Source organism: Myotis daubentonii, chromosome 1 (assembly GCF_963259705.1).
Source record: "Myotis daubentonii chromosome 1, mMyoDau2.1, whole genome shotgun sequence".
NCBI classification, from domain to species: domain Eukaryota; kingdom Metazoa; phylum Chordata; class Mammalia; order Chiroptera; family Vespertilionidae; genus Myotis; species Myotis daubentonii.
The window spans coordinates 47059880-47082852 of NC_081840.1; the positions used below are offsets into that span (position 1 = coordinate 47059880).

General features: G+C 38.9%; 1 protein-coding gene across 4 annotated transcripts in view; it reads right to left on the reverse strand.

Moving 5' to 3' along the window:
* The window catches only part of USP3 (ubiquitin specific peptidase 3), a 107315-nt gene that overhangs the window by 36569 nt on the left and 47773 nt on the right, over positions 1 to 22973 (reverse strand). For all 4 annotated transcript variants that reach the window (XM_059698947.1, XM_059698939.1, XM_059698930.1 and 1 more), the window contains exon 4: positions 2969 to 3052. In XM_059698947.1, the coding sequence (XP_059554930.1) occupies positions 2969 to 3052 (84 nt within the window). The remainder of the gene's footprint in view (positions 1 to 2968; positions 3053 to 22973) is intronic.

Below are 22973 nucleotides of genomic sequence, written 5' to 3' on the forward strand. Positions count from 1 at the left end.
GGTAAAATTATCATTAAACAACACAGACTTTCAAGTCTGCCAATTCTTTCCCCTCTCCTAAAAATACTACTAAGCTTATCCATAGGAAATACAAAATTATTTCTCTTTCCAGAATTTCCACATGAACTAAGTCTTTGGAGCATCAGATCTAGTAATAGTTGCTTCAAATCTAAACACACTCATAGGAAACATTTCTTCAAAACGGCATGTCCCTCACAGTGTTGGTGGCTGTAAGGTAAGAACAGACCAGTTCCATAGACTACTATGTTAAGTTATTCCTTCAAAAATTCTCTGTAAAGAAGTTGAATCACAAGCATAGTACATATACTACTTAGTGACAATGCCTAATAGTTAACTTTATTTTTAACCTACATAAAACATTTAGTTTTTAAAAACAGAAGTTATTAAAATTTACCATCAGTAAGTCTCAAAATAGCAAAATCCTCTAGATCCACACTGTCTACTATGGTAGCCACTTGCTACATGTGGCAACATATATTTAAATAAATTAAAATTAAGTAATATTTAAAATTCAGTTCTTTAGTCACACTAGCCACTTTTCTGGTGCTCAATAGCCACATGTGACCAGTGGCTATCATACCGGACAATGCAGATTATAGAAAGTTCTAGTGCAGAGTGCTGCTCTAGAGAATATGCAGAAAAGTCTCAAGTTAAGTAAAACATAAATGTAATCATAGTTTTTAAATTGTAGCTTCCATTATAAACGAAAGCCTATGTTTGAAAACATAAAAATGAAAGTAGGTAATGTTTTTCAACACAGGAAAAACATTGATTACAAGGTAGATGTTCCAGTGGGCCAAGTAGAAGTGTAGACAAGGTGGTCTGTAATATCTTTTACATGATGAAATGGTCAACGGAAATAAAAGATTGATAACTGCATAAATACATGCAGGTTACTGAGTGTTCTCTTTTCCCTTTGACTTAGTTCTGATTAATTTATTATGGATTGGATGGTAGTCTTAGAGAAAAAATATTCTGCTAGCTACCCACTTCTATAACAAAGCACCAACGTAGTAAGATCTTTACAATGACTTCACCACACCAAAAAATGATATTGCTTCAATTACCACAGGAATCTCCTACTTCACAGTTAATTGTGACTATTTCAGACAAAATTAAATATTTTGGATCTGTTTGTCTAATCCAGATAGGGCTCTGACTGCTTTATTCCAATTAAGGGAAGAAGTGCTTTGAAAAAGAAAAAAGCCAAAAAAAAGATGACAAGCCAAAAAGTACTTAAACCCACAGTGCTTTAGTTTAGATTTTAAAGAAATAAATCCTGCCCTTATCAGCTTTATAATCTATTTAGTCAAAGAGATGCATACAGACTTTGGTTAACCAAAGCTATATAGTGTTTCACTTGAAGAACTTAGTTATTTCCTCTCAGTATACAATTTTAAAATACTCTATTAGCTTTACATTTAAGTTTGCTTTTGGCATCCTATATAATAAAAACCTAATATGCTAAGTGTCTGGTCGGCCATTCAACTAATCAAAGCGTAATATCCTAATGATATGCTAAGGCTGCTCAACCTCTCACTATGACGTGCACTGACCACCAGGGGGCAGACGCTCCGACCAGGAGGTTAGCTTGCTGCTGGGGTCTGGCTGACAGGACTGAGTGAGATGGGCCAGACACACCCTGGAGCCCTCCCATGATCCCTCCCCTGGCTGGCCAACCTCCTGCGTTCCTCCCCGGGCCCAATCATCCACAGTGGGGTCCCTCAGCCTGGCCTGCACCCTCTTGCAATCTAGGACACCTTGAGGAATGTCAGAGAGCCGGTTTCGGCCAGATGGTGGAACAACCAGTCGCTATGATGCACACTGACCAACAGGGGGCAGACGCCCAACACAGGAGCTGCCCCCTGGTGGTCAGTGCGCTCCCACAGGGGGAGCTCTGCTCAGCCACAAGCCGGGCTCATGGCTGGCAAGCGCAGCAGCGGTGGTGGGAGTCTCTCCCACCTATGCAGCAGTGCTAAGGATGTCCAACTGCTGCAGAGGGCGGGCCTAAGCCGGCAGTCAGTCATTCCCCGAGGGCTCCTGGACTGCGAGATGGTGCAGGCAGGGCTGAGGGACACCCCCCTCTCCCTGAGTACACGAATTTCGTGCGCCAGGCCTGTAGTATTCTCATAATACCTTTTATATATCAACTGTGACAATAAATTTGATGACACCTAATGACTCAGGATGATTTACACAGATTACAGTTGAGTCAGCAGTCATTCCAGGACTATGCTTCTATCCATTGCAACTTTAAAGGCACTGCTATTTGGATTTTTATTTAACTGCTTGAATTTTGGGCCCAGTGAGTTTTATCTGAATGGCCTATTTGGCTACAGCAAGAAAATTCTATTCATATAAGTACTTTAATTTTTTTTATGGTGACATAATGAAACATTTTACAGCTTCTTGTACTATCCAGTGGAAACAAAAAGGAAAAACAAAAAGGAAAAAAAAGAAACTAGGATCTTGTGCTATCACAAAGATTCAAAGTAGACAATATAATTAAACCTAATTTCCCTTAAAAAGAACACATAAACTTTAGTGCTTCTAAGAAGACCTCATAATACATTTGATAAGGATTTTCTAGTATCAAAGGTAACTGTATAAAGATTTCATATTGTCTTCTGACCTTTCCTTGCACCCCGAAAATTCCCCTTGCAAATAAACCGGGTAGCCTACAAGTCGGTGGGTTATAACTGAAAAACAGGCCCTGGGACCCTTGGATATATTTATGACAAATATTAAATGAAATAAATGCTGAGATATGACCATTAACTATGGACACAGTTTAAGATAGCCAAACCCAAAGCTTATTTTATTAACATTTCAATTACACTAAAAGCATGATGAAGTTATGGAACTCATAAACAAAAACCCCACTCAAAAATTCGGAAAGACCTCTCGACCCCAATCAATCCTTTTCCCCCACTGCTTATTTACTTACTTTTCCAAGTTCTGCAAGTGTTCTCTGACTTTCTGTACCAGTCCCAGCTTGGTGTCATTAACCACAAAATCATCACAGCGATAACTGCAAGAAAAATATTCATCAATGTGTGTAAAGAGCTTGAGGAAACCACAGTAATGAAATCACTAAAAGGTCTGGCTGCTGCCAAGATGATCACATGGCTCTGCAGGCAGTTCTGTTGGTGGCAAGTTTAAAGAGGACTTGGAATCCACAGTGGAATGTTTTTTATGAGCCTTTTTAAAAAGCCACGTAGGCAATGAACACTAGTTTATTTCACATTTTTATTCAAAAGCTCGATTCCCCCTTCAAAAATGAAATAAACTACTACTTGTATTATATTCTTTTTAGGGTGCGTAATATGTGAAAAATGAAATAAAAAGCAACCAATTCTATTTATAAAGCTTTAAAGTGATACTTCCCAACTCAAATTAATGGAGAAATTGGGGGCAGGGAGAGATTTAAATGAAAAGTAGGGAAAAGGTAACTAACCTGTAGGGATAGTTGAATAAAAACACTAAAAATAAAGCTATATGTTTTAAACATAATTTAATTAAATAAATTGTATTCAGATGGTTGAGAAGAATGAATCTTTTCATTCTGAGATGCTAGAAAACAAAAGTATAAGACAGTGGCCACCTCTTTTGGAAAACTGATAACTGCTTTGAAGAAAGATATTTAAGGTTTTCTTTAAAAATGATTCTGTGTGTGTGTGTGTGTGTGTTCACATGCTTCAGAACGTCAATAACCAAATAACATAAGGAATACACATAAATAAACTTTAACTTGTACATTAGCATTCAATTTTTTTCCCTGAGATAAGACCAATTTTAACAAAACCAATTTATGAGTTAGTACCAATATATTCTTTTGAATATCAGCTTTGTATAAAAGCACTAATCATAACTACTGAGGAATAATGACAATAACACTGCCATTCTGAGCAAACAAAACTTTGAATGCATAGGAATTAGCAAAAATTAGGTAATCTCTAGCAGAATCCAAAAACCATTTCTTACATATCTGAAACAGCAAATCTATTTTAAAAAATGGAGAGAATGGGGCAAAGTAACTAAAAATAAAATTTTATACAAAAGCATGGTTTGTGTCTTTTATTCTCATGAATAAAATTTTAAATGAATGCTTTTGAAAACTTTAAAATATTATATATGTAATAATTTACACCCCCCCTCCTCCCATTAACATTACCTATGCTGTCAATCAAGTATCTCTAATTTACTGTCCAAGTTCCCAGAGTCAAACCCTAACATTTCCATAAATAACAAAAGCCACCTTTTACATCCTAGATTGTTTCTCTTTGGTCAAATACCAGTAATGGCAGGAGAGTAATTATCAGTTTTATGATAAATATGTAAAAAATTTAAGAGAAAAGTTTTAATTCTTTGTTCCTCTCAGCAAAGATGTTAACAGGGTCAAGTCTACTGTCTAAATCTGGGCTTAAGGCACGTGGTTCTTCCATGAACAGTCAGCATTCACTGAAGAAGGAAATTGCACTGTTACTCTAATTCCTCCTTATATTTTCATTTTATGTTTGCATATATTTATGCATGTATTTCAGATAAAACAGTACTCTATTCAAAACAAAAATACTCCAAATGCTAGTGTTCATCTGGGAAATGAAGTCTAAAAGGAAATTTACATCACCTTTCATGTACTGACAGGATATTCTACTATCTAATTGAAAAGTAAACCCCTTAACCTCCATAAATAGTGTAACCTATTGCTTTATTTACACAAAGCAATAGTGGTTGCTTTGTGTAAAGAAACAAACTGTTTCAAATTAAATAACAGATTTTTTTCTTATTAAAGTAATTATTTAATTCATGCATTCAGCCGGGATATAAAATTACTTAACATTTGTTAAAGTAACATTTTCATATATCAAAATATACTTATTTTGGGCCTTGTTTCTTCCAACTAATCTTGTTTAATTGGGTCTAGTTGTTTCATCTCTCTGAACTTTTATCATTAAAGTGAATAAGTTGCTATAGATTCTAGAGCTGTGCTAATATGTCTCACGCAACTGAGGAACTGAATTTTATTTTTTTAAGGATTTTTAAGCTGATTTTTAGAGAGAGAGGAAGGGAGAGGAAGAGAGAGAAACATTGATGTGATAGTGAAACATCAAATGGCTGCCTCTTATACGCCCCCTACTGGGGATGGAACCATCAACCTTTTGGTGCACAGGACTATGTCCAACCAAGTGAGCCAAATTGGCCAGGGCTGACTTTTAATTTTTCAAAGTTGTAATTAATATAAAATTTTACTTAACAGCTGAAGCAGTACAAAATATGTTTTAATTAATGACAATTTTATGGTCTTGGTGAAACTATGTTTCACTTTTATTATATCACATAGATGTATTGCTGCACCCATGATGGGGGCATGTCATTTCTAGTATATTATACATAAGCAGAGCACCAATGTAGCTTGTGTCAACAGAATGATTCAGTTGAAGTTATTTTTCTTTGCAAAAATGCAGCACTGTAATGTCTTTATTTGAATATTTTATGAAGACAGCATGAGTTACAGTGATATTTATGTAAATCACAAATGGTAGTAAAATTGAAATATATTTTAAATTATAACATTATTTTTCTAGCTTACTAGTAAGAATGAAAAAATTTTAACTTTCAAATGAAAGCACACTAATGAGGCAGAATTAAAAGGAGAATGTATGTCACAAATTTTATAAAGAATGGCAATTATGATTTGCTACAGCAGAGTAAAATAAATCAGTTGTGTAAAACTAATCTATCCTATCTAATAAAAGACAAAAGGGTAATTGACCATACCTTTGCTATGCTTCCCATTGGCTAATCAGGGCAATATGCAAATTAGCTGCCAACTAAGATGGCAGCCGGCAGCCACACAGCTCAAGCGAGCAGGAGGCTTGCTTGCTCCAGTGATGGAGGAAGCCAAGGTTCCCCGCCTGCCGCGGCCCAGCTCTGAGCTCCAAAAGCAACAAAGTTTCAATTATAGAAGCTAAACAAACCCCAGATACCTGCTTTCAGCAGGCCAGCTCTCAGCTCCAGTGACAGCAACAAAGTTTCAATTATAGAAGGTAAATAAATCCCAGAATAAAAAGAAAAAAAAGAAAAAAAGGAGAGCCTGGGAGTTAAGTCGCCGGCCAGCCTGAAAACGGCCCTCAGCCCCTCACCCAGACTGGCCAGGCACCCCAGTGGGGACCCCCACCCTAAAGGGGGTGTGGCCAGCCTGAAAACAGCCATCAGCCCCTCATCCAGGCTAGACAGACACCCCAGTGGGGACCCCCACCCTGAAGGGGGTGTGACCAGCTGCAAACAACCATCATCCCCTCACCCAGGCTGGCCAGGCACCCAAGCGGGACCCCCACCCTGATCTGGGACATCCTTCAGGGCAAAACAGCCGGCCCCCACCCATGCACCAGGCCTCTATCCTATATAGTAAAGGGGTAATATGCAAACTGACCCTAACAGCAGAAAGACTGGGAATGACTGGTTACTATGACAAACACTGACCACCAGGGGGCAGACGCTCAATGCAGGAGCTGCCCTCTGGTGATCAGTGTGCTCCCACATGGGGAAGCTCTGCTCAGCCACAAGCCAGGCTGATGGCTGCCAGTACAGCGGTGGTGGTGGGAGCCTCTCCTGCCTCCTCAGCAGCGCTAAGGATGTCTGACTGCAGCTTAGGTCTGCTCCCCGCTGGCAAGTGGACATCCACCGAGGGCTGTCGGGTTGCCAGAGGGATGTCTGATTGCCAGCTTAGGCCCAATCCCCCGGGGAACAGGCCTAAGCCAGCAGTTGGTCATCCCCCGAGGGGTCCCAGACTGCGAGTGGGCACAGGCCGTGCTGAGGGACCGCCCCCTCCGAGTGCACAAATTTTTGTGCACCAGGCCTCTAGTATATATATATATATATATATATATATATATATATATATATATATATATATATATAAATAAAACCCTAATATGCAAATAGGCCAAGCAGCGGAACAACCAAACCAGTCGCTATGATGTGTGCTGACCACCAGGGGGCGCGCACAGAACATGGCAGGTGTCGACAGCAGAGCACGAAACATGGCAGGTATTGGCTGCAGTGGGACGTTGGAGCAGGTGAGCAGGGGCACCAGACCAAGGCAGGGCGCTGGTTGCTATCATCAGGGCGAGTCTCTGGTGGTTACTGAAAATTCTTTGCTCCTGCACACTGTGGTCCTGCCAGGCGCTCGCACCTGCTCCTGGTGCCAGCCCCACTTGCACCCACTGCCGGGGCCAGAGCTTCCGCTCGCACCCACTGTCTGCACCTGGTGCCGGCCCCGATTGCTTGGTGCCGTCAGCAGGTGCAAGTGGTGGATGCCGGCCCCGATCACCCCTCCGGGCTTCTTCAACTCCCCCTGCTCCTGAGGGTGATAGGAGCTGGCAGCCGCTGCTCACACTTGCTGCCAGCGCTGGCCCTGGTGCTGGCCCCGCTCATACCGCTGCTGGTGCCAGCCCCAATCGCTCTGCACCATCATCAGGTGCGAGCAGCAGGAGCGGGAGCGGGGCTGCCGGCAGAGGGGACCAGGGGCCATGGCGGGAGGGGCCGGATGGGGGCATGGAGGATGGGCCAAGACCTGCCCCTGTGCCCACCACAGCCTCATGGCCCACAGTTCTTTTCAAGGTACATGAATTCGTGCACTGAGCCCCTAGTTTTAAGATCAAATAGCAAGAGTCATTTTCAGCAAGTGCATACTAATTTAATAAGAAGCTGTCTCTCAACAGACAAAAAAATCAATGAAACCAGTCACAATCAATGAAATCAGAATGAAATACACAACATTTTTAAATGCTTATTAAAGGATTTGAGTTCGTAATTTTGGCCAACTATAAAATGGCTTGAATTCTTCTGTGACAGAAGAAAGAAAAACATTAAATTATCGTTTCAGGCAAGGGAATTATGTTTAAAAATGAGGAAAAAAATAAAACGTGAAAGATCTTCAATTGACCCACCAAGAAACTGTCAGTGAATAAAAGGCCTAACAATCTAAAGATCGATCATTTCAACATCTGAAAAATTGTAAGCACTTTTATTTTTAGCTTTAGATGAGTTTTACAAGACAAGAGATACTGGCCAATTATTACTTTGGGTTTGTTTTGACTCAAATGACTTCCAAATCTATGACGAATTGTCTTCATCCATTTGCAACCTTATAAATAATTGATCTCATGTTGTAGACATATTTTAATCTCTTATATCTGTTACTTTGGGCTAGAGAGGAAAATGTTTCCTATCAAGACAGAAAATGGGCCAGATATGTGAGATCAAAATCTGGATTTGCTAGAACAATTTCCCTTATTTGTTCTACTGTGTAACATAATGAAAATATTTGTGCTCTGAAATAGACTATCATTGGCCCTGACCGGTTTGGCTCAGTGGATAGAGCATCAGCCTGTGGACTGAAGGGTCCCAGGTTTGATTCCGGTCAAGGGCATGTACCTTGGTTGCAGGCACATCCTCAGTAGGGAGTGTGCAGGAGGCAGCTGATCGATGTTTCTCTTCGATGTTTCTAACTCCCTCTCCCTCTCCCTTCCTCTCTGTAAAAAATTAATAAAATATATTTTAAAAAAAAGAAACAGACTATCATTGATACAGTTATTAAAATTGCTCAGAATTGCCCTCATCGGTTTGGCTAGTGGATAGAGCGTCGGTCTGTGGACTGAAGGGTCCTGGGTTCAATTTCAGTCAAGGGCACATATCTTGGTTGTGGGCTCAGTTCCCCGCACGCAGGAGGCAACCAATCAATATGTCCCTCTCACATTGATGTTTCTCTCTCTTTGACTTTCTCCATCCCTTCCACACTCTAAGAATCAATGGAAAAATATCCTTGGATGAGGATCAACAAAAATAAAATATAAGAAGTACTTCCATTGTGTTGGAAAATACTCCTTATTTTTAAAAAAATTACTCAGTATTATGTGCAAATGCTATGAATCAACACCAGTTTATGAAACTGCTCAAAGAAATAGAAGATAATGAATTTAATGACCACATGTTCTTTGCCCGAGTCATGGAAGAATTTTACAAATATTTACTGTACTGCTAACTCTATCTAATTCAAGATTTTCTTGAAACAGAAGAAATACTTGCCAATATTCAAAGAGAAAACATCAGTGAAACCTACATTTTTTCCACCTACATCACAGTGTACATGAATGAGCTAAATTTAAAGACCCAAGGAGAGAAAAAGCTTATTGTAACCTAGCTAGACAGGTACAAAAATTCATGTTAAAATTTAAACTACTCATAACATAAATCAATAATGTTACTACACATTTTGTAACATGAATATGCAGATTTTCATTGTAACAGCATTAAATAAATTGGCTGCAAATCTATGAGAAAAATTGAAGAACACTGCTGATAATAATACATTTAAAGTTGATTTTCAGTTTATATAATATCCCTTTAAATTTGAAGTAAAGTGCAAAATATACTCTAGATTTTTGAAGATTTCATATGAAAAAAACAATCTCCAATAATTTCATATTGATTACAGGTTGACATAAAACTGGGTTAAATAAAATATACAATTAAAATTAATTCACCTGATTCTACTTTCTTTTTCAATATGACTACTAGAAAATTTAAAATTGCATTTTTGATTTGTATTAAATTTTGGACTGCACTGCTAGTCGAAAGTGTATCTTAGACACTGTTTGCTCTAATATTCTATACTACTACCCACTATCATAAAGAGGTAACAAATGACTTTATTTGAACTATAAGAAATCAATTTTGGCTGGATTTGTTTTCATTGGCTAAAATAATTTTCTTAAATATTTCTACAATTGTCCCTATTTCTCAAGAGCCAATTTCAGGTTTTCTTACATCACTAAGAAGGACACTACTCCTAAGATAACTTTTGTACTTTCTAATTTTACTAGATTATACTAGTGTTATTTGAGGGTGATGATGATGATGATGGAAGGAAAGCACCTTCTACAGGTCAAAACTTCTTAGTGTTTGGCATGTGGTAAACAATCGACAATTTGAGTTTCCTTCCCTTGTGTAACCAAGAGCTGCCTCACAGCACAAGTTTCTCTAGCTGCTCCTATTTCCCTGCTTTGATCTCTTCTTCCTCACTGGCCGAGAGGTTAATAGAAAGTAAGTGGCAAGAGTAGGAAAAACATAACAATTTAAATGTTGTCTGATTGCCTGAGTCTTTAGCTGTGCCATTGCTTTCAAACTGGAAGCTATCCAACTAATAATACTGGTATTACAGATGGCCAAGAGACATATGAAAAAATGCTCAAAGTCACTGATATCAGAGAGATGCAAATTAAAATAACAATGAGGTATCACTTCACACCTGTCAAAATGGCTACTATCAACAAATCAATAAATGACAAGTGCTGGTGAGAATGCGGAGAAAAGGGAAGCCTAGTACACTGCTGGTGGGAATGCAGACTGGTGCAGCCACTGTGGAAAACAGTATGGAGTTTCCTCAAAAAATTAAATATGGAACTGCCATTTGACCCAGTGATCTCACTTCTAGGAATTTATCCTAAGAAACCCAAATACCAATAAAAACAGAATGCATGCACTCCTATGTTCATAGCAGCACAATTTACAATAGCTAAGATCTGGAAACTGCCCAAGTGCCCATCAGTAGATGAGTGGGTAAAAAAACTGTGGTACATTTATACGGTGGAATACTATGCAGCAGTAAAAAAGAAGAATCTCTTACCCTTTGAGACAGCATGGAGGGACCTGGAGAGTATCATGTTAACTGAAGTCAGTCAGAGAAAGACAAGTATCACATGATCTCACTCAAATGTGGAATCTAAGTAACAAAATAAACTGATGAAGGAATGGATCCAGAGACATGGAAGCATGGAACAGAGTTCAGAATCTCAGAGGGAAGGCAGGGGAGGGTGGATGGGTGGGAGGTAATCAACCAAGGACCTTGTATACATATATACATGGCCCATGGACACAGACAATGGGGCAGTGAGGGCCTGGGGCAGGGGCAGGCTGGATGGGGAGGGGGGGGCTATGGGGGGGAAAAGGGGACATATGCAATACTTTCAACAATACAGATTTTAAAAAAAAATCCTATCTAATAAAGAGAGAATATGCTAATTGACCCTCATGCCATCACAAAGATGGCAGCGCCCACAGCCAATAAGGAGGGAATATGCTAATTGACTGCCCCACCTTCAAAGATGGAGACGCCCACAGCCACAAGATGGTGGTGCCCAGTCTCCTTAGCCCCGTCTAGGCACCTGCCTCCAGAGTGCCCCAGTCCTCTCAGCCCCCCAGCTGCCCAGGACCAGCCCGAGGCGCAGGTAACCAGGGCCAGCCAAGGCTTGCGCTGCCAGCAGTGGCAGCAGCAGAGGTGTGATGGGGTGTCCCCTGCTCACTGGGTCACCTCCCGCTCCTGAGGGCTCCCGGACTGTGAGAGGGGGCAGGCTGGGCTGAGGGACGCCCCCTCCAGTGCATGAATTTTCATGCACCAGTAATATTAATAATACTGGTATTAAAAAGTCCCAAGACAAACTAAAGGACTTAAAGTAAACAAGTTCTAAAAATATCTTCCTGGTTTACAATTGTGTTGAAACTATTGGTCAGAACTATGCCTACCTATAACACCTGAAAAAAATTAAATCACGATTCTTAATATTCCCTTCAAGAAGATTATGTCAGAATGAAAAGCACAAAAAATTATGTAACTTGTAGATTGCCTTTTAAAAGTTTGTCCTCTGAAACTGGAATACATTTCCTGTTTTGAAATAAATCTGGTTATAAACTATGGTTAGCCCTGGCCAGTGTTTCTCAGTGGTTAGAGTGTCAACCCAATGCCGGGGTTCATGTCCTAGCATCAAGAAGGGTTCTGGAATCTGGAAAAGGCTGCGCGTAGATGACATAGGAATCCAGACACTAATAAAGAGTCCGGAGACGAGATATAATTTTGAAAGGCACTGGGGGTCAGAGGACCTTCAGCTAAAGGAACTGAAGAGTTCCTCCTTGCCTAGGACCCTTGCTTTTATTAACACAATTTGTCCTAAGGCAAGGTGGAGATAATACACTTCAAAGGGTAAGGTGTCAAAGGGTACAGAGGCATTGTCAGTTTGGGGAATAGCCTACAGCTGTTCAGGTGTTTGGCCAGTAGGAGGCAATAACATGTAGATTAAGATGCCCTTTAATTGTCTGGCAGTCAGAATCAGTTTCCTATTCAGGTTTGGGGAAATGCCTTTAGCCATTCCCAACAGGTGACTCCATGTGTGACTCAACCCTGTTGAGTCCCCAAGTCTCATCAACCTTTTGATGAAACTCTTGAAATTATGACATGCTGGTATTGGTCTACAGCAGCCCAAGCACCAAAGGGTAGTGGGTTTGATTCCAGGTCAGAGGCATATAACTGGGTTGCAGGTTCAATTTCAACCCCAGTTGGGATGCATGCAGGAGGCAACCAATTGATATCTCTCTCTCTCTCTCTCTCTCTCTCTCTCTCTCTCTCTCTCTCTCTCTCTCTCTCTCTCCTCTCTCCCACTTCCCTCTCTCCCCCATCCCCCTCTCTCTAAAACAAAAATAAAAAAAAAAATCCTTAGGTGAGGATTAACAGACAAACAACTAAATAAAAATAAACTATGGTTAAATGTCGTAAGAAGAAAATACACCTGGTTCCCAAATGGTAGTTAAATATTATAAAAAATTCTATATCTCTTCTTTTTTTCTGTACCATTGGCAGTGAGAAGTTGTGTGAGGAGAAAGCTAGGCAGGGTTCAGATAACCTGATTAGTACTTCCCTAGGAGAGAAGTTAAGGGTTCAGTATTTCTTCATGTACATAGGACTTCAAGTGACTAACAAAAGTCAAGAACTACCTATATTTATACAACCAACTTTTAGCCTATTAAATTTATACTTATTCAAGTTTTTATTTAGTGATTTTAGGTGATTCTTCAAGTAAAGATGAACTTTACTTCTAATAGACTAGTTGTCAGATAAGAAAAAGGTTCACTTTTGTATTTATAAAAGAACTGTTTAAGAAAATGTAAGTCAACTGAACATTAAAGATAAAATTATACTTAGGAATCATATTGGGCAAAATATTAGAGATTATCAGACAAGGAAACAGAATGTAAAAAGGCAAGGTAGGAGAGGCATTGCGTTATCTTTCTTTACTTCTAATATCTTCATCTCTACATTATCATCTCAGCCATGAGCCAAATATGATCTTAAAGTACTTTTAAATTACCTTAAGCCAATAGTTAAGAAACCACTACATGTAAAATATGGTATTATATGCATACTGTGGTTAAGAGAAAAAGATAAACAGTTAATTCTACTACCTGGCACTGAAAAAATATACATCAAGTAGCATTTGAATATAAGTCAAATTTTCATAAGAAACAGAAGTTCTCTATAGTGTTATGTAATTAGGGAGGTAAAAAAAAAAGATAAAATCACAACGTAAGTTATTTTAAATTCTGCTTACTCTAATAAACACCAGAATGAAATTATCCAACTTTTTATCACATTGATTCCTTATCAGTACATTTTTAGATTTTCTAATTCTAGCATCTAATCATGCCTAATCCTTTCTACTTTTCTTCCCATAATCTCGCCCAAACCCATCTTTTTTTCTTCCCCATTTCAACTAGCATTCTATTCCAGTTGAAATAGAGTATTTCCTTTGGTGCGATATCTTCTTCCCCCACTTCCTTATACTGACTTTCAAATCCATAGATATCCGTAGCTGAGTTAAGACAGTATTTGATGGTCCCACAATGACAGCCTTATCTATATTTTCTTTTCGATTTTCCCTCCCAATTTTTTTTTACTTCAGTGATTCCTGCTTTACATTTAAATGTAAGCTTTCATCCCATATACCATTGACCTCCTTACCCTTCCTGAGTATTTTTCATATAGCATCATTCACTTGTTTAATGGCAAAAAACATTCTTCACTTGGTCATACTGATCTGTATCTTCTTCCCTCATTCTCCAGATGAAAACATACAGCATGGCTGTATTATTTTCTTGTCCTAAAATTTAATGTGGGTTTACTTCTTTTAAAAATTCTAATTTTAGAAACACTTGCTTCCTCCCTATTTTTGCCCTATTATTTTAAAATCCCCTCATTTTAAAAGGCAAAACACTAGTCTAATTATTTTCATTGGGTTCCTAATCAAGTCAAAAAATAAACTACAAAACTGAGCACCTGCCACCCCCAATATACTTATACATGTTTACATTAATTGCATATGCAAATAAATCTAAATTAATGTGTGTAGTATAAAAAATAAAAATGTTAGTTGAGCAAGAGTTGAAGCAAACTATTTAAAAATGTCTTGCTATTATGATATCTTCATACTATCATACTAAATTAATATCTCAAAGTACAATATACACATAGTAGCCGTGGGCAAACTACGGCCCTCGGGCCGGATCCGGCCCATTTGAAATGAATAAAACTAAAAAAAAAGACCGTACCCTTTTATGTAATGATGTTTACTTTGAATTTATATTAGTTCACACAAACACTCCATCCATGCTTTTGTTCCGGCCCTCCGGTCCAGTTTAAGAACCCATTGTGGCCCTCGAGTCAAAAAGTTTGCCCACCCCTGACATAGGGTATGGTTTGGCATTAATGATAATGAATATAATTCATGCTTGTATAGTCCTTTGAACTTTTTGTCCAATTTATCAGATCTGATTAGACTGTGTTTTTATTAGATAACCAATATTTTTACTTGATAATGTGTTTGGGGATCAGAATAGGAAAATCTGTCAGCTCACCTTTATTCTTTACCAGTATTTGCATTATTGTTATTATTATCATCTTACATGATTGAAATACTTTTTTAATGTGTACCCATTTGAGGAGTGTTGATTTGGTATAATTAAGTAAATTCTTAACTAGGCAGACAAAAGCTGCAATATACTGCAAAATGCTAGAAGCAACTAAGGATGAGGACACCACACGTGAAACTGATTCAGGCCACTCTGTGTGGTTCATGACACACAACCATCTATCTTACAGGCCATTGGGATAAGTACACTAAAACTTTTTTTTAAAACATAAGCTTTAATAAGTTCTGATATTTTCTCCCCATACTTTCAAGTACATTATTTTAGAGACAGCTGCACTGAAAATAGATCCCCTAGCACACAGCAGGTTTTCAACGAATATTTGTTTACTGAATAAAACACACCTGCTATTCTGATTTTTTTGTGGGGGTGTTCACACTATGTTTGAGGACCATCATGTAAATCAGACTCGATCTCAAGTAAAAGTTTTGAAGGTAAAAATTTTGGGGGGAAAGGGACAACTTATAATACCAAGTTTTCTTTATAAAGGATTTATATCTTTGCTTTGTATCTTTAATACATTTATTCCTAGATATAGCTTATGGTTTTTTCATTATATTGAATATTCATTTGTTTTGTCAGTTTCATTTTTGACTGCTAATGAAAGATATATATATATATATATATATATACACACACACACACACACACATACACACACATATACATATATATACACATATGTGTGTGTGTATATATATGTGTGTCACCATTTCAAAATTTATTAATTCTAGTTGTTTTCTACTACCCCGAATTTTCTGAGCATCCTATTATATAATTTGAAAACAGAAATAATTATTTTCTTCTTTTCCAACGTTTATAGCAATTGCTTCATTTACTTATTACTTACTTCAATGGCTGGAATTGCCAAAATGAAGTTTAATTGCAATGACAATCATGTAATTGATGATAGGAAGTATTTGTCTTGTTTCTGACTTCAACAAAAATAGCTTTTGTATTTCATCAATTAGTATAGGATATTAGCTTTCTTTTTTGGGGGAAAACTGTAATATTTTAATAGTTTCCTTTTATTTTGATGTTAGTTTTGTAAAATCAGAATTGGTTTCTTTATCAATGTATTTTTGTTTCTAATGGTACAATAATCTGAGGTTTCTTTAATAATGAATATGTTGGCAGACTGCAGGTATAATTTACTCAGTAGTTATATAATTTTTCTTTTGATACTTCTTACTGGGCTAGATTTTCTTAAAGTTATAATTATTTGTAACTATTTTAATTAGTGAAATTTACTTGTTTTCTTTTGGGAGTTTCTATCAAATTTTTATCTTAGGTTTTCAAAGTTTCATAACAATATACTCAATGTTAAATTTTAATAGTTTGAGATTGTATTATGCAATATAATAACTACCAGCCACATATGGCAATTTAACTTATATTAATTAAAACAAAATAAAACATTCAATTCCTCAGACCCCAAGCCACTTTTAATTGCTACCATATTGTATTGCACAGATGTTACATCTGGCTTTAAAATTCTAAGGTGTTTTTTTTCCATTCCTATTATCAATGTTATTGAAGCTACACAAGTCATAAGGTTCTACATCATATTCTTGAAGAACTAATACTCCCAAACCAAACCTTTCTTCACTCATCTCAAATAAGCAGCAATCATACAAATGAACGTGATTTTCTATGCAACAGGAAAGAAAAAATTCCTTTAATCTACTGGCTACAAAGCTATCTTTATACAATAAGTCATATATAATACTAAAACCAAACAAAACTTTTATGCAGAAAGTACCCTCAAGGAGGGGGCAATGGCAAATCTATCATTAAGTTTTAAATTCCTTTTCATTCCCTAGCATAATATTTTTATACCTTAGAGGCAAATTTGACCTCTAGCTTTATTATAAACTAGTGGCCCAGGGCAAGAAATTCATGCGGGGGGGGGGGGGGGAGCGGGGGGGGGGGGGGTCCCTCAGCCCAGACTCACCCTCTCCAATCGGAGACTCCTTGTGGGATGTTCCACTGCCGGTTTAGGCCCGATCCCCGGCAGTCGGACATCCCTCTCGCAATCTGGGACTGCTGGCTCCTAACCACTCACCTACCTGCCTGCCTGTCTGATCACCCCTAACTGCCCTCCCCTGCCAGCCTGATCTCGCCCCTCACTGCTCTCCCCTGCTGGCCTGATCGCTCCTAACTGCCTCTGCCTGCCTGATTGCCCCTAACTGCCCTCCCCTGCAGGCCTGATCTTGCCCCCAACTGCCCTCCCCTGCTGGCCTGATCTCGCCCCCAACTGCCCTCCCCTGCCAGCCTGATTGCCCCTAACTGCCTCTGCCTTGGCCGCCACCACCATGGCTTTGTCCAGAAGAAAGTTGGACATCCAGAAGATGGCTGGTCGACCCAGTCTAATTAGCATATTACCCTTTTATTAGTATAGATAGATTATATAGGATAGGATTGCTTAAATGGGCGGGGGGGGGGAGCCTTTTTCATCAGAAGGAGATGCTCTTGGCAGACAAAAATACATAATCCCTATTATCTGGACTGCTAGCCAGCCATATGCACTGTACTGCCAAACCGGTCATTATAAAATTGAACCCTATCTTACACCTTACACCAAATAGCTGTTGCCCTTAAAACCCCTCCTCAACCCCCTTAGATTCTGCCTTCACAGTTCACCCAGATTAAGTTCTGATTGGTCCGTTTCTATGTCAGTCAGCGTCAAAAGCTCTGCCTCCTAGGCAGCCATTGGCTCCTCGCAGTTCACCCAGATTTGGTTCTGATTGGTCAGTTTCTATGCCAGTCAGTGTCTCCGGGCCAATCTCTGGGCCTGATCAGAGAGGCGGGGCTGAGCAGCCCCCCGCGGTTGCTAGTGAGGCCTGGAGAGAAAGAGAGGCAAGGGCTGATCAACAGCTGCCATGGAGGCTGTGAATCAGACCCTGCTTTTCTCTCCAGGCCTGATCCACAGCCCTTTTGACAGTCAGTGCTGGGTCACTGCAGGACTGACTTCCAGTGTTTGGTCAAGGCTTCGGTTGTTTTGGACATTACAGACCCTGGCGCTTTAGATAGATAGATAGATTAGATAGATAGATAGATAGATAGATAGATAGATAGATAGATAGATGATAGAGAGATAGATAGATAGACAGATAGATAACATAGATACAGAAAAAGAAAAACATCCAAGTTGATACTCTAGTAGCTTCATCTATTTCAAGCCAAGAAAAGTTAAAATCCAAAAATCTACTTTAGAAAAGCAAGCTTATTTTAAAATTCTCCTTCATTAAATTCTGGTGTATTGCCATCAAATAAGCCAATTTTAGGAAATTAGGAGAATACCTGCAGAAAATACTCATATTCTTTGTTAAAAGCAGACAAATACCAGTTTTTATGCTTTCAGACCACTTCTGTTAAAGGGTTTCTTTTTAAACTTCAAAATACTGTCTTTAAATAAACAAAACTCTTCCTGTTCTCTAATCTGTACACATTGAAGATTTGTTTCCAAAGAGTTTATAATGATAATCAACAAAAAATTTTCTCCTTTTTTATTTTTAATCACAACTGCCTTAGAAAATGATTTAGTATTAACTTAAGCACACTAGGTAAGAGCTTTATTTTCATAAGTTTTGATTAAAACTGCTAATGTTACAGGTGTTTAAAATGTGAAATACAAGGGTTTTTCTTTTTAGACAAATGAATCGATTAATATCATTTCATAATATTTGTTTGGAGTTCTTTAATACATTACCCTGCCAGGAAGAAAAAAAATCTATAGAAATTTTGTTTTAATACTCCTTTTATACTTTTGCATTCTCAGAAATTCAGCTATTGTTGATAAGGATCAATTTGACAAGACTATACCAGATGTCAAAAACTATTTGTTCAGTATTTTAAATCAATTAACTCAATTTAATAAGATATCAAATTAAAGTTACTATTTTTTTTTGTTTAAAGTTTTACATGTCTCCTTTTTCCTGACTGATCCCATGCCACTCCCACCCCTGAGGGCAACACGCTACCACCCCAGTGTCTGTGTCCATTGGTTATGCTAATATGCATGCATACATATTAGCATACATTTAAGTCCTTTAGCCATTTTGAGTTTGTTTTTGTGTATGGTGTAAGTTGGTTGATCTCTAAACCTTCCCCCTGCCACCATTTGTCTCTGGATCTATTTTTGTTCATCAGTTTATGTTGATCATTATATCTCACCTACGAGTGAGATCATGTGATATTTACTTTCTCCGACTGGCTTATTTCACTTAGCATAATGCTCTCCAGTTGCATCCATGCTGTTGCAAATGGTAAAAGTTCCTTCTTTTTTATAGTGGCATAGTATTCCACTGTGTAGATGTACCACTGTTTTTTAAGCCACTCATCTGCTGATGGGCACTTAGGCTGTTTCCAAATCTTAGCTATTGTAAACTGTGCTGCTATGAACACAGGGGTGCATATATCCTTTCTGATTGGCATTTCTAGTTTCTTGGAATATAGTCCTAGAAGTGGGATTACTGGGTCAAATGGGAGCTCCAGAGGAAACTCCATACTGTCTTCCACAGTGGCTGCACCAGTCTGCATTCCCACTAGCAGTGCCCGAGGGTTCCTTTTTCCCCACATCCTCACCAGCATTTGTTGTTTGTTGACAGGTGTGAGATGGCATCTCATTGTTCTGATTTGCATTTCTCAGATTAGTGACTTTGAGCATGTTTTATGTCTCTCGGTCTTCTGTATGTCCTCTTTCGAAAAGTGTCTATTTAGGTCCTTTGCCCATTTTTTTGATTGGATTGTTTATCTTCCTTTTGTTAAGTTGTATGAGTTCTTTGTAAATTTTGAAGATTAGGACCTTATCTGAAATAGCATGGGAAATATGTTCTCTCATGCAGTGGGCTTTCTTGTTTTGTTGATGGTTTCTTTTGCTGTGCAGAAGCTTTTTATTTTGATGTAGTCCATTTATTTTCTCCTTAGTCTCCATTGCCCTAGGAGCTGTATCAGTAAAGATACTGCTACGACATATGTCTGATATTTTGCTGCCTATGGAGTCTTCTAATATTTTTATGGTTTCCCATCTTACATTCAAGTCCTTTAGCCATTTTCTTTTTGTGTATGGTATAAGTTGGTGATCTATTTTTTTTTTTTTTTGCATGTATCTGACCAAATTTCCCAGCGCCATTTATTGAAGAGACGGTCTTGACTCCATTTTATGCTCTTGCCTCCTTTGTCAAATATTAATTGAGCATAATGGCTTGGGTCATTTTCTGGGTTGTCTGTTCAGTTCCATTGGTCTATATGTCTGTTCTTGTGCCACTACCAGGCAGTTTTGAGAACCATGGCTTGGTATTATAGCTGGATATCTGGTATTGTGATCCCTCCAACTTTGTTGTTCTTCCCCAGGATTGCTGTGGCTATCTGGGGTCTTTTTTTATTCTAGATGAATTTTTGAAGTTTGTTTTAGGTCTTTGAAATATGCCATTGGTATTTTAATGGTGATTGCATTGAATCTGTAGATTGCTTTGGGTAGTATGGACATTTTAATGATGTTGATTCTACCAATCCATGAACATGGTATGTTATTCCATTTGTTTATGTCTTCCTCTATCTCTTTTTTCAATGTACTGCAGTTTTCCAAGTACAGGTCTTTTACCTCCTTAGTTATATTTATTCCTAGGTATCTTAATTTTTTTGGTGCAATGGTAAATGGGATTGGCTTTTTTTAGTTTCTCTTTCTGTAAATTCATTATTGGTGTATAAAAAGGCCATAGATTTCTGGGTGTTAATTTTGTATCCTGCTACAGTGCTGAATTCATTTATTAAATCTAGTAGTTTTTTTATGGAGTCTTTGGAGTTTTCTATGTACAGTATCATGTCATCTGTGAATAAGGACAGTTTTACTTCTTTTCCAATTTGGATGCCTTTTATTTCTTCTTCTTGTCTGATCACTATGGCTAGCACTTCCAGTACTTTATCAAACAGGAGTGGTGAAAGTTTCTGTTCTTAGGGGAAATGGATTTAGTTTTTGCCCACTGAGTATGATGTTGGCTGTAGGTTTGTCATATAAGGCTTTTATTATGTTGAGATATGATCCCTCTATTCCCACTTTGCTGGAAGTTTTTTATCAAGAAAGGGTGTTGGATTTTGTCAAATGCTTTTTCTGCAACGATTGATATGATTATGTGATTTTTGTCTCTCAATTTGTTTATGCAATATATCACATTTATTGATTTGTGGGTATTGTACCATCCTTGCATCCCCAGAATAAATCCCACTTGGTCATGGTGTATGATCTTTCTAATGTAATGCTGGATTTGATTTGTTAGAATTTTGTTGAGGATTTTAGCATCTATGTTCATCAAGAATATTGGCCTGTAGTTCTCTTTTTTTGTGGTGTCTTTATCTGGTTTTGGAATTAGGGTAATGCTGGCTTCATAGAAAGAGCTTGGAAGTGTGCCTTCCTCTTGAATTTTTTGGAATAGTCTGAGGAGGATAGGTAATAGTTCTTCTTTGAATGCTTGGTAGAACTACCCTGTAAAGCCGTCCAAACCAGGGCTTTTGTTTGCTGGAAGATTTTTGATTACTGCTTCAATTTCTTTAGTAGTTGTCAGCCTGTGCTCCCACAGTGGGGCTGCTGCTCAGCTGACTGACCTGTCCCAGCAGCCTAGCGGCAGCTCAGTAGTCCTGCAAGTTCAATCTCTGGAGAATGGGCCAGGCACTGATGGACCAGTGCTGCTGGCATGATCCTGACAGCACTGCAGGCCTCCTGGAAGTTGCTCTCTGGCACTGTGGCCCCTTCCAGTTCCTGCTTTGGCTGCTGCATCTTGACAGATATGCCTTCCCACTGCTTCCTGGGCCCAGGGCTGGTTGGTAGAAAGCATCCCACCTCTCAGGATTCCCAATCAGGGATGATCTTGACATCGTGTTGCTGGGAATGAAGCCATTCCTGGATGCAATCGGGGGCGGGGCGGGGCGGGTCAGTGCTAAAGCTGAGCATGAAATCCCTCTGGGTCTTCAGCTGGTTGATGGACTCAGTGGTCTCATGGATTCTGATATCAAGGGAGGCAATCTCCTACTGATTGGTGGTAGAGGCCAGAAAATTGCTCTGTGGGTTGTCCACCTCCAATGGCATAACAAGCTGTCTTCTTCTGGTTAGGGTCCAACCTAAGGATATGGTTGATAACAATGGGTTCTGGGGGCTGGGGCTGGGGCACAAGCAGACATTTTCGGAATGGGTCCATCATGGTAGGTGGCATGCCAGATCGAAGTGGAGTAGCTATGCCAAATGGGGAACCCACAAGGGGTTCCACCTACAAGCCAGCCATGGACATCCAGCTCCCTGGTGACATGCCAGGCCACCGGTCCTGCACTACAGGGCCTGCAGAGCCCATGGGGTGGAAGGCAGCAGCCCCAGGGGCCCCTCATACCTCCAGCTGGCCCTGGCCTCCTGAGCACTGGTCCTGGGTTGGCTTGCATAATACTAACTCTTATTCTAGACACAAAGTAACAGATATAAAACCACTCCATACTCATTAATTTGGTTTAATATTAAGCACGATTCATTATTCTGAAAAATGGCAAATAAAGAAGGAGAGTCAGCATTTACCCCCTTTTTTTTTAATTTCAGAGAGAAAAGAAGAGGGAGAGATAGAAACATCGATGAGAGAGAACCACCCATCAGCCGCCTGCTGCATGCCCCCTACTGGGGATGGAGCCAGCAACCTGGGCATGTGCCACTAACCGGAATCAAACCCGGGGCCCTTCAGTCTGCAGGCCAACACTATCCACTGTGCAACTGGCTAGGGCTACCCTGCTATTTTCATACGAACTATACCTCAGGGTAACCAAATAGATGCAAGAATAAAAGATTCTAAACTTGAGGGGTTTCTTTTTTTTTTTTTCTCCCAGCAAAACAAAATAACTTATGTTTATTTTTCTTACAAATAAAGTAACATGTTTTTCTTAAAACAAAAAACAAGAACACCATATTTTAACTAGGTAACACCTATTTTATCAGAATGTAATTTGCTGCTAACCCACCTTACTTAAAAAAGTCTTCATAGTTGAAAGTATTACATATATCCCCTTTCCCCCCATTGACCCCTTCTAGCCCACCACCTAATTTTTTTATATAAGAGGAATATTCATCAATAAGCATTAACTCAGCAAGTACAGAGACT